The 11,848-nt window shown below is 40.7% G+C and overlaps 1 protein-coding gene across 16 annotated transcripts in view; it reads right to left on the bottom strand.

Moving 5' to 3' along the window:
- LOC138800925 (leucine-rich repeat flightless-interacting protein 2-like) overlaps positions 1-11,848 on the bottom strand; it is a 98,591-nt gene that overhangs the window by 8,846 nt on the left and 77,897 nt on the right. For 5 of the 16 annotated variants that reach the window (XM_069983152.1, XM_069983158.1, XM_069983163.1 and 2 more), the window contains exons 8-16: positions 10,982-11,044; positions 9,288-9,371; positions 8,002-8,046; positions 7,796-7,855; positions 5,571-5,648; positions 5,050-5,154; positions 4,766-4,801; positions 2,766-2,891; positions 10-81 (exon numbers count right to left, since the gene is read on the bottom strand). In XM_069983152.1, coding sequence (XP_069839253.1) covers positions 10-81; positions 2,766-2,891; positions 4,766-4,801; positions 5,050-5,154; positions 5,571-5,648; positions 7,796-7,855; positions 8,002-8,046; positions 9,288-9,371; positions 10,982-11,044 — 669 coding nt within the window. The remainder of the gene's footprint in view (positions 1-9; positions 82-2,765; positions 2,892-4,765; positions 4,802-5,049; positions 5,155-5,570; positions 5,649-7,795; positions 7,856-8,001; positions 8,047-9,287; positions 9,372-10,981; positions 11,045-11,848) is intronic. The other 11 variants (XM_069983155.1, XM_069983162.1, XM_069983160.1 and 8 more) reach the window with 8 other exon arrangements.

Genomic DNA, 11,848 nt, shown 5'->3' with positions numbered 1-11,848 from the left:
GACTGGTACCTTCATCTCCTTCAGCCCTTGCATGTATTTGCCTTCTACATCCTCAATCTGTTCCTTTAACTCACTGATCTCCTGACAGAGGGACAAAGAATGCATAGGAATAAAGCAGCAGACCGAAGAAAGAAATAAAACAGAAGAAAGCACACGTCTTATAAGATGTAGTGTTCCTACTGGGGATTAAGCAGAACGTCATATGTATCTTTGACCAGTGGCAGATTGGGGGTAAAACAGCTGTGCACAGCTGGGACAGGACTCCGCCAGTACTGAAGACCTACATAGTCCAGGCACTCCCTAATCCGGAATGACATCAGGACTAAAGGAGAATGCTTCAAATATTCCTAACCTATAAATTTGCTGTGGTTACAAAAGACTTCAGAAAGAAAGGGATAGGATCCCAGGCCAAGACACATTCTAATTAGGGGTTTATGTAAAAGACATAAAACTACAGACAAACACCAAATTCAGTCACTATAACAGAATCCATAAGAAACGGTGATAATCATAATAATGAAGTATATAACTGTGAACAAATAACCAACATTGCCCAGTGGCTACATATATTTGTTTTCTGTACACGCACTGTTTTCCTCTAACATAATCCTTGTGCAATGTACACCTGAGATTTTCATATACGGTTGTCTTTCAATACAATCCGTCAGCTGCAATTCATGCTTCAAACTGCTGACACTGTTTAAGAGCCGCTAGTTCAACAAGACATGTGGTACCTTTCATTTATCTGTCCAGAACCTAGAAAAATGCCATTATTCCTCATTACAAAGAATCAGAGGCTTTCCCATGCTCCTGAAGTGCTGCAGGCTGTAAAACCTCCTTTCTCCCCCTCCCATCCCTGACCCTGCTTGATTGTCAGCCAAGGCTCAGATTCCAGCTGACTGACAATCAAGCAGGGATAGTGCTCCAGCACTTGCACATCGGGAGCTTGGGAAATGCTATTTGTATCTTTGCACTGGTACCGTGTCTTTTTGACCTAACCACTATGTAACAGTTTGAAGCATGAATTACAGCGACAGATTCCCTTGAAACTTGAAGTTCGTTTTTTCACTATAATTCAGTGCTCTTCTGCCCCTTGTGTCAAGCTTAGACTTTTGACCATAGCTACTTCTGTCTGTAGATGTTTTGCTGATCTTTGCATATTCAGATGTGATAAAAAAAAAAAAAAAAAAAAAGGACAGGAGACCTTAAAGGTGAAGTCCGGCAAATTTTTTTATTAAAGTATTGTATTGCCCCCCGAAAGTTATGCAAATTACCAATATACACTTATTACGGGAAAAGCTTATAAAGTGCTTTTTTCCCTGCACTTACTACTGCATCAAGGCTTCACTTCCTGGATAAAATGGTGATGTCCCGACCCGACTCCCAGAGCTGTGCGGGCTGTGGCTGCTGGAGAGGATGATGCAGGGGGACACTGAGGGACACAGGGCACTGGAGGGACACTGAGCATCACCCTCCCATCATCCTCTCCAGCAGCCACAGCCCGCACAGCTCTGGGAGTCGGGTCGTGACATCACCATTTTATCCAGGAAGTGAAGCCTTGATGCAGTAGTAAGTGCAGGAAAAAAAGCATTTTATAAGCATTTCCGGCAATGAGTGTATATGGGTGATTTGTATAACTTTTGGGGGGCGTTAAAGTAAACTAAAGTTTATCAACAGTGATATAAGCTACATGATTAAAGAGTCACTGTCGTATTTTTTTTTTTTTTGCAGAAATCAATAGTCCAGGCGATTTTAAGAAACTTTGTAATTGGGTTTATTAGCCAAATCTGCCATTATCTGCATGTAAAAAGCCTTTTCCCAGGTCCCCCCCTCCTTCCTCTTTTTCATCCACTCCAAAAAATCTGAAAATTGTGACTTGTTGCAGGAGTCGTACCCTGTCTGCTCTAGGGAGAGGGGAGGGGGGAGGAGGAAGGAGGGAGTTAGCCGGCAGCAGAAAGCAGATAACAGAGGATTACAGGCACAGAGCTGGGTGACAGCTGTAATCTGAGCTCAGACAGGTCACTGGTGATGGTCAGAAGAGATAACGGGTGAGGGATTTGTAGATTAACTTTTTGTTGTCCTGTTTTGGTCTTTTCTTTAGCTCTCTCCATAGGAGAACAATGAAGACAGGGGGGAGAGCTTCAAACTGCTTTTTCATGATAAAAATGCATTTTTCGGATAATAAACCCAATTACAAAGTTTCTTAAAATCTCCTGGACTATTGATTTCTGCAAAAAAAAATTTCACGACAGTGACACTTTAAACAAAAATAGGGGTCATTACCAGTGGTGTCAGGAAGAGTTCAACTTGGCTACATAAAAAGGGGTGTTCTAGTTATGTTATCCAACTCTTGCAGGTGCTGTAATTTGCGCACCAACTCTTTGCATTGTTCAGCATGTTTATGATATAAAGGTTGAGCTGTTATTATGACTAAGGCAACAATTCATCCGAGTCAAGAAGCTTGCACAGAATAATAAAGAAAGTAGCAAAATATGTAAAACAAAGGCAGCAGGTGTGAGACCTTCACGGGAAAACAAGTTTTTTTAGGTAACCTGAGAATTTAAAAAGGAAAAAAAACTGAACTATGACAGTCAGGCGGGGAAAAGAACAAGCATAAACAGGTTCTAGAACAAATGGGTCACAAAATAAAAATTTCTTCCACTCTCACAAAAGGTGGAAGACATTGCTTTATATATGGCACAGTGTCAATTCCCAGGGGTACAACACTTCCAAAGTACATATAGTTGCTGTGTTTGCACACTCACCTTTATTTCCCTAATTGATGCCTCTGTATCTACAGATATGGAGGTGTCTCCGCTTCCCCTACGAGAGGACGTCCCACCCAACGAAGCAAGAGTTGCCGCAGACAAGCTAGAGGCTGGTCGGCCACTCTGGAACAGATGGTAAGATACATTTGCTGATGTAAGATTCTACAGCTGTTGCAGAATGTTATAATTCAATCATTTGCCAGAGAAAGCTAAAAAGTAGTTGTGTGAGCAGCTTTTCTGCATAAACAAAGGTGATGTGCAAAATGGCTTCCTAGGCTGGGTTCACACTGCGTTCCGTTTCTTTCAGCCATGTATGATGTTTGTGTGTGCAACCGTTTTAATCTGTTTTTCTATTTGCTTTCATCATGAAAAAAAAAAAAACCTGATCAAAAAACGGATCAAAATACATTTTTTTTAGTGCATACAAAAACCTGGTCGACCATGTTTTTGTGTACGCTAAAAAAAATAAAAAAAAATTAAAAAAAAAGAATGCATTTGATCCTCCTCTTTTTTATAATGGAGAAACGGATCAAAACAGATGTACACAAATACATAAATTTTTTCATCTGTTTTTGGAAGAAAGGAAAAAAAAAAACGGATGAAAATATAGATTGCAAACCACAGTATGAACCCAGTCTTACCCTGAATCCATAGATGCCACTCTTATTGCAATCCTGTGCTCCAGCACTGAGATATAAATGTTAGAATTAATATGCAGATTGGGGGATAAAGTCCATGGGACAGAAGTTTAGAGTGAAGAGGCTGAACTATGCTGTACTTTTGTAGCCCAGGGGAACGCTTCTCAGCGATGGAACAGTGGATTGCAATAAGACTGGCATCTATGGATTTAGGGTACAAACCCCTATTTTAGTGACTTTTTACAGTTTATACTTAAAAAAAAAAAACTGCTGACAAAGCTTATGTATGCCTTACACACCTATGTGGCTACCTTAAGCTGAAAAGTTGCACTCAATTTCATCTAGCTTACAACCTGCTCCTAGTTTCAGACTCTCATCTGGGCATGTCTCCCAGTTATACATGCTGAATGTGAGATGTCTAGGGGTAGACATTTAGGATGCAGCTGCCTGCACTAGCATCCTAAAACAGCTTCTTACCTGGACTGATTTCTCATTCTACAGCCCAGTTCTTTTTTTCTGTACATTCTGATCTGCAGTGTACAACCTGCTTCCCAGAACAGCAGAACTACCAGCTATATAAAGGAATGGCACCCTACTGCAGCAAAATGACAGCTGCTGAATTTAGCATTTAGGGAGTAATCGGGTGATTGAAAGAATTCAGTGCAACGTTGTTAAGATTTTAAAGGGGTACTCCAGATTAAAAAAAAAATCTTTTTCAAATCAAGTGGTGTTAAAGTTATACAGATTTGCAAATTACTTCTATTAAAAAACGTCAAGTCATCCAGTACTTATTAGCTTCTGTATGTCCTGCAGGAAGTGGAGTTTTCTCTTTCCAGTCTGACAGGGTGCTCTCCACTGCCACCTCTGACCGTGAAAGGAAATGTCAAAAGAGGTTTTCTATGGGGATTTGCTCCTGCTCTGGGCAGTTTTTGTCATGGACAGAGGTGGCAACAGAAAGCAGCGTGTCAGACTGAAGAGAATACATCACTTCCTGCAAAACATACAGCGGCTGGTAAATACTGGAGATCTTGAGATTTTTAAATAGGAGTAGTTTACAAAATCGGTGTAACTTTCCGACACCAGGTGATTTAAAAAAATTTTTTTTCTCCGGATTACACCTTTAAATTTTGCCCAATCTGACTGTGGCTTACCTCTCGCCATCTCATGGAAAACATATCAACTTTTGCACTGAACGTTTATATGTATATGGAGGACAGGAGTAATAACTGTGGAATAATTGTGAAGGTGTATAGTCTAACGTTGTGGTCCCCAGCCAATGAATACAGGCAACTACATAAAATAGGTCCATCCCAGCTCTGTGCTATAGATCTGGCAATGTGTGAATGAAATGAAGCTCACCTTCTCTGCAAAGTCTTTGTCTGGTCTTTCTTCAATCTATAAAGTATAAAAACAAAACAGAAGTTAAACTCGGGACAGAAATGGTTTAGTCCTTGGTGCGTTAGTTAAGGAAACTTATATGGTCCTGTTATGGTAGCCTGAGGCAGTAATATTTGTTAAAGAGACAGAACCAGTTCTCAATTTGTTATTTTACATCAAGAAAATAAAAGATTAAGGTTAGAAATCTCATAGAGATTAATAAGTGACCACGGCACAAAGCGGTTCATGCCCACACGTCCACTCACTCTGCTTCCGGAAGTAACAGACACATCTTCAAGATGACTCTGAGAATGGACACTGCCACTGGCAGACCCACGGCGAAATAAAGGTGGGCCCGTGGGTTCTGAAGACTGATTAGAGAGGAAACGGGTGCTGTTATGTATAGCGCCATCAGTGGTAACCAGAGGTGTAACATAACAACCCAACCTATGACAGTCAATCTTTGACTGCAGGCCTCAAATCTCAATTTGGCTAATTTTTTTTACAACTTTTTTTCTGTCAAATGACATCGCTGTGTAGCTCTAGCTTAATCAGAACTACATAGGGACGTGGCACAAGAGCTGCACCATAACAAAACAAAATCCCCACATTCATTTAATAAGAATCTGCTACATAAAAAATATAGCCGCTGATCATAGCAAACAATTCTAGGCAACTCCTCGTCTATGGAACATCAACAGCATATATTACAGGAGACAAATACAAGCAAACACTGCAGGAACATGATGTGATGTGAGAGGAAGGGCAGAGTAAGAGCAGTCCTCACCACTGGGCTGGCACGGGCAGAGCTGGCACGAGAGGAGGCACGAGATCCAGAGCCCAGGTAACAGCTGTACTCGGAGGGCTTCCATAATCATGCGTCAGAGAAGTGTAAGGAAAGGAATATTCATAGAGAAAAAGAAGGGAGAGTGATAAGACAGAGTGAATCTCAATAAAGATGCTTGAAAAGAGAAAAGCTGTGCCCCTGACACACAGTTTATACCTATCCTGCTCTCTATTCACCAATGTCAACTAGTCCTGCCATGGGAACCACAAGGCAGGCTAAAAATAGTCAAATGGGCAAAAGGTTCTCAGGAATACATCTTTTACAATACAGGGCTGCGCGATTTGGATTTATGACTTTGTAATAGAACTTTTATTTATACATTAATTTCCATTGACTGGCAGCAGTACAGGCCTCTCTGCTGCCACCAACATTTGTTTTGGGAACTGCAGAGCTGTCTTAGCCCTGCAGTTCTCAAGTCCCCTGATCAGGTCCAACACTGCCACATGTCACTTTTTTCATCCTTTTTTAGCCATTTTTGAGCTTATTAAAGTTTTTTTTAGACTTTTTGTGGCTACATAAAAAACTATGAGGCTATCTGAAAAGAAACCCATTGTACTTGGCTTTACATCTGTAATATTTGCAGACTAATTAACAAATGTTTTACCACTAAATTCCATGATGATAATGACTGGTTTTGGACATAAAATTGCCTTTTTTGGGTAAATTTTACACAAGAAAAAAACAAAACACAACACAGGCCAAAAACTGTGCAGTGTACATAGCCCGACCTGATTCTCATATGTAGAAAAAGGTTTCTGCAGTGAGACAGATCATGGGGTGGACGTTTTTCTCAATGAGCTCAGACTATGGGTTTAGTGTCTCTCTAGCTGCAGGATTATGTTAATCTTCAATACTACATGCACGCTAAGGCAGAGAGCAAACTAATAACTACAGTGCATTACAATTCCTGCATCAATGGATTCCTATAAGTGCAAGACACATAAATGTAACTCACCTGTAGTGAGCTTTCAGGTAGAAAATCCTAAATAAAACACTAAATGCAGTGAGAGTAATTTAATAAAACAGGTGTATCTCATACCGGTCATTTGTCAAATCCTGCTGGCTTTAGATCTACCAGATTTGTGTGTGGTATTACAGTTTAGTATAATAGAACTGAGCTGCAAAACCACACCCAAACTGAGGACAGGAAAGGTGCTGTTTCTGGAATATAGCAGCCATCTTTTTCTAAACCTAGATAATTATCTATTTTCTGCTTCTGATATTATACATTATATTGAAATCTATGCTAGAAACAAGTACTGGATAATCAGATGTCAAATTATATGAATTTCACATAATAGCTATTTTGCTATACATATATGCTCTACATCAGTGCTTCTCAAACTGTGAGGCGGGCCTCACCAGTGAGGCGCCCCCTAGTTGTTGGTGAGGCCCAGCTCAGGAGCCAGTTTTCACAACAGTGACTATGATCTGCACAGTCCTTTTGCTGTTGGCAAAAATCTCCATTTTAGAAACATTATTAACTTATTTTGTACTTGCTTTATTGGTATATAGAGCTTGGGAGATGGGTGAGAGGAGCCCTAGCATTATTTTCAGCTTTTAAATGGACTTTCACCACAGATAGTGAGGCCCAGGCATCCTCTTGGTCAGTCTGGTGAGGCCCAGGCATTGCCTTGGTCTGTTGGGTGAGTCTCCAATAGAAAAAGTTTGAGAAGCGCTGCTCTACATGACCTGTTTTGGGATATTCTATTCTGAGGCTGTCATACACATAAGACCATGGTCAGCTGAATACTGGTTTGGCTGACTGTACTCTCTCCTGACTCACCATACATGTGCATGCTCAGCCAGGCATGAAGCTACCTCTGGTGGCAGCTTATTTCCGTAGGAACACAAGGATTGGGCACACAATATCTGCAACATTGAGAGTCAGGAGGCCACAAGACTTATTAGATGATTGGGTGGTCACACCAAAATTGACATGTTTGGCTGACACTTATCTAATGTTTATGGTTGATACTGATGCTGCTCTGCCTGGGCTAGCAATAGGTTAACAGCTGACCAGAAGAGGATTTATAAAACTATAGTCTAGAATTACAAGATCCAACAGGTTCACAAATGCAACACATAAAAGATACATCAGAAATTAGCTATATTATATACTGATTATTATAAAGGAAGAACACAAGCAAAGAAAATAATCTCACAGGTCGTGAACTCGAAGATCGACGGCTACCACTGGTGACACCCTCATCGTATAGAGACCCCTACCAGGCAAGGAGAAGACAGAAAGCAGATAGTCAGCTGGGGTGCAATAATAAAAAGATAAGGAATAGTCAAGTGGAATAATGCAACTTAAAAGCAGGCAAAAGCAAGCTAAGAATTTAAGTGGATTGACTGAGAATCGACCCACCCGCTGAGATCTGGAGGGTAGAGAGTTGCAGTTCAATAGTGATGGCTGGAAAAAAGAAAAAGAATGAAAGAGTGAGCCAAGAAGACGAAAATACTTTTGTCTTCATGTCAGTGATGACAGGATGAGCTTCAGTATAAATGTAGACATCACATACAATGATAATAGTACGCTCAGTGCAGCAACGTACGGTACGTGCTGCACCAGTACAACATGGGATGCTAACAATAAAGGAGGGTGCCCAGAGAAATGGGCATGGATCTGATCCATGAAGAACAGACTTCTATAATCATGCTATGCTTGGGTGCTTGGTAAATATCCATGGAGAAGTATCTACTCAGTCTGTAACACCTGGATGACCTGCAGATATACTTAACTGAACACACAGCACCATAGTTTAAGGAAGTTAAAGGGGCATAACAGTGTTAAAAAAAATAAATATAAATATAAATATATAGTCCACCGCTGCTCCCATTTCTGTCCTTCCGATCCTTCACTGCTCGTCTTTTCTGCCTGCTCGGGCAATTACTAGCTGAGATTGGACACCTCTGTGTGATTAGCTGGATGGGGAGGTCCTGCTCCATAATCTCATCATGGAGGCAGAAGAAAGATGAGCATCAAGGGACCAGAAGCTGCTTAGCGAAAGCTATGGGGGACCAGTGAGAGACTGGCGTAGGTAAGTATAGTTTTTTGTTTATATAATTTTACATGGCCCGGGAAATAGATATATTTTAAACACTGGAAAACCCCTTTAAGTAGGGATACAATACAACCAGTGCTAAACAGATTCCCTTCATCTAAGCTAAACAAAGTGAAAGCTGCACAATGTTCCAAAAAGGAGTTTGTCTCTTAATTTTTTATTACATGATATTACATCAACTGGAGTCTACAAAAATAAACAAAAAGTTAAAATTAAGCATGTGCATATAGTCTTATTAAAAATCTTCCTGTGTAGGTAAACCAGTGTGTCTCCATGGTAACAGACTACAAACAAACCCTGTGAAGTCTGACCCTTCAATCATACTCCCATTTACAGATGTCTTTGCGGCCTATAACCATGGAGACCATGAAATAAATGCAAATGCTTCCATTGTTTTTAATAATTTACTCCTATGGCTTACAAACATTTAATCAATCCATGAACTATAAGCATTGTACATACGCTGCAACATGTCGTCTGATCACACTACTGCGCAGTATTGTACCCACACAGGTATTACAATAGGTAAAATAGTGCACTATTGAGAAGCCAACCAGAAATGAGGAGAAGCAAGCGGAAAGGAACAGACCCGGCTTCCATTGTGTACAGACTGCTGCAGAGACTTGGCTGTAAGAGGAGCACTGGCCAGGCTGAGGTCAGAGTAATAAGCGCTCTACACAGGGGAGACAGGAAAAAGCATGAAAGATGGAAGCTGTTCACAGACAATACCGCAGAGACAGCGTTAACCTTTCAACTCTAAAGCACACTGACATGCAATGCATCACAGAACAATGTATGTATGCAAGTTACCAGTCAGTCTCTATTGTCTGTAAGTAAATGTGATATCATATTATGCAGTTTGTGCCACCAATGATGTTCCTTGTTTGTTTTTCCCCCCATCAGTCGCTGCTAAATGTACCCTGCAACTCTTAACATTCATTGCATGTACAATGTGCTAGAATGTGGAGCCTTAGGGACAGTGCCTTCATTTGTCTGACAGACGTTCATGGTTAATTCAGCATCTTGTGAGTATAAGCAGAACACGATGGAAACCATGGTGCTATGGCAGACGCGCTTTCCAACTGGGTCAAACACAAACTCATTTTACCCACTGTCTTTGATGGGGTCTGTTATGGCCCAGTATGTTTAACAGCAAAAAAAAAAAAAAAAAGTGGCGTATTACTTTTGCCAAACACTGGAATGGCCAGTGAAAATGCAAATGGGCAGTGGAGTTCGACCCATTTTCCCCTATAGAATACCAAGGTGTTATTCCAACAAAAACTTCAAATGAAGATTTAAGTATTACCTGAATTATTAGAGGTTTAAAATCAATTTAGAGCAATTCACAGTCATTAGAGGGCGGTTCAGCATTCCAAACGAGACTTTTCAATAAAACTACATGCTTGGCGACACCCTCGCAGTATGTGCCAAATTCAGCACTAGCAACAGCAAACTAAAAGAACATTATATAAATACAACTATATTTAGTTTTATATTAGTCCAAGAGAGACGCTTAGTACCAACTACCCTCATTAATATGCTTTGCATGGTCTGTGGATTACGGGGCGTGAGAAAAAGGCCTTGGGACAATCGTCATAAAGAGGTTTAATGATTCTGACAAGTTGAGTTGAATTGGGAGAAACCTTGATTTTGAATTTGACTATTAATCCTAATCTATTGGGTGGTGGTGTTGAATCAATGTGATTGCAACTGAATACAGAAAATGCAGAACTAAAACAGGTAGATAACGTAGTGCTAGAAGTTGGCCTGATAAAGGCCACATTAGCTCATAAGAAGAAACACCCTTTCCCTATAAATTTTGCAAAGCATTTAGTATTTGAGCTAATACCAAAGTATTTCAGTGTCTCTTGTGGGTGTTCTAGTTGAGTAACAGCTGGACTACAAGGATGGTCCGTCCATGATACTGGCCTCATACCAGCATTTCTCTAATGGCTGAATGCAGCCTGATATAAAACAATTATAACCATGTACACAACACAATTACAGACGACAAGAACAACCACATCAAGTATTTATATAGTATCTGGCCTGCACAGCAATAATACTGTGATACTCCTGCAAGTCCATCATTCTTACTATGGCCACACAGAGTAAGCAAGTTAAACTGTGGTTACGGCAGCAAAGTATTAATATATTGTCAACCCAAACATATTGCATAAACATATATTAATCATATTATAATTCTGCACATAAAGGCGTTCTGTTAAAGGGTTCCCCATATAAAAGCTCCACACGCAGCGTCAGATAAAACACAGAACCAACCATTGACTCATCCCTGGGGGGTCCCCGGGAAGAAGGGATGGTGTCTCCACTGCCTGTTGAGCTCTGAAGGTAAAGCAAAAGACCACAACTCACATTAACCAATACACAGAGTTGTGGTCACAGTATTACATAAGGGGCCTTATTATTAATCATTTAGAGGACATCCGGCAGCTGTTATGCTGCCCTAGCTGAGGCCATCATAATATAGGGACAGGCACTCTGTTTTCAGTCTTTTGTCCCTTGCCCATGCGTGCTGTAGATCTGGAGAATTTTCGCTCATTCCTTGCCCTATAATTTGTAGGTTTCTTCTCTCGGTGACTCTTCTCAGACAACAATGACTCTTCTCAGGCTATTTGCTGCCTGGTAGCGGATTAAAATTTTCCAAATCTGCAGCACAAATCAGCATTGGGGATATATTGGTGAAAACAGCGGGTCTGTCCTTACGTTGTGCTGCCCCCTGAGAAGGCAGCATACCATTACTGACAGGTTCCTTAAAAGGTGTATTCCGAGTTGGCATAACCTATCAACGATCCACAGGTTAGGGGATAAGTGTCAGATTACAGATGGGTCCCATTATGGTCTTAGTTATAAACTAAGCGCTGACTTACACAAGCATGCTACCACTCAATTTGTTATCTAAGGAGCTGCCAAAAGTAGCTGAGCTTCATAGACAATGAATGGAGCCACCTTTCATAACAAACAACCAGGGCACGATCCTTGGGAATTGCAGTCCCCACCTTGATTTAAAGCTAAGCCCCCATCCTGCAGATAGAGGGTATGTTATATTACTTCGGAATACCTCTTTAAGATAGGTATGTGGTATTTTTATCAAGTGTTACAGAGGCCTCAAAACAAATAGCTGAATTA

This window comes from Dendropsophus ebraccatus, chromosome 9 (assembly GCF_027789765.1).
Source record: "Dendropsophus ebraccatus isolate aDenEbr1 chromosome 9, aDenEbr1.pat, whole genome shotgun sequence".
Classification (NCBI taxonomy): domain Eukaryota; kingdom Metazoa; phylum Chordata; class Amphibia; order Anura; family Hylidae; genus Dendropsophus; species Dendropsophus ebraccatus.
Note: the sequence above shows the minus strand (reverse complement) of the source record. Positions and strands in the feature narration are given on the sequence as shown.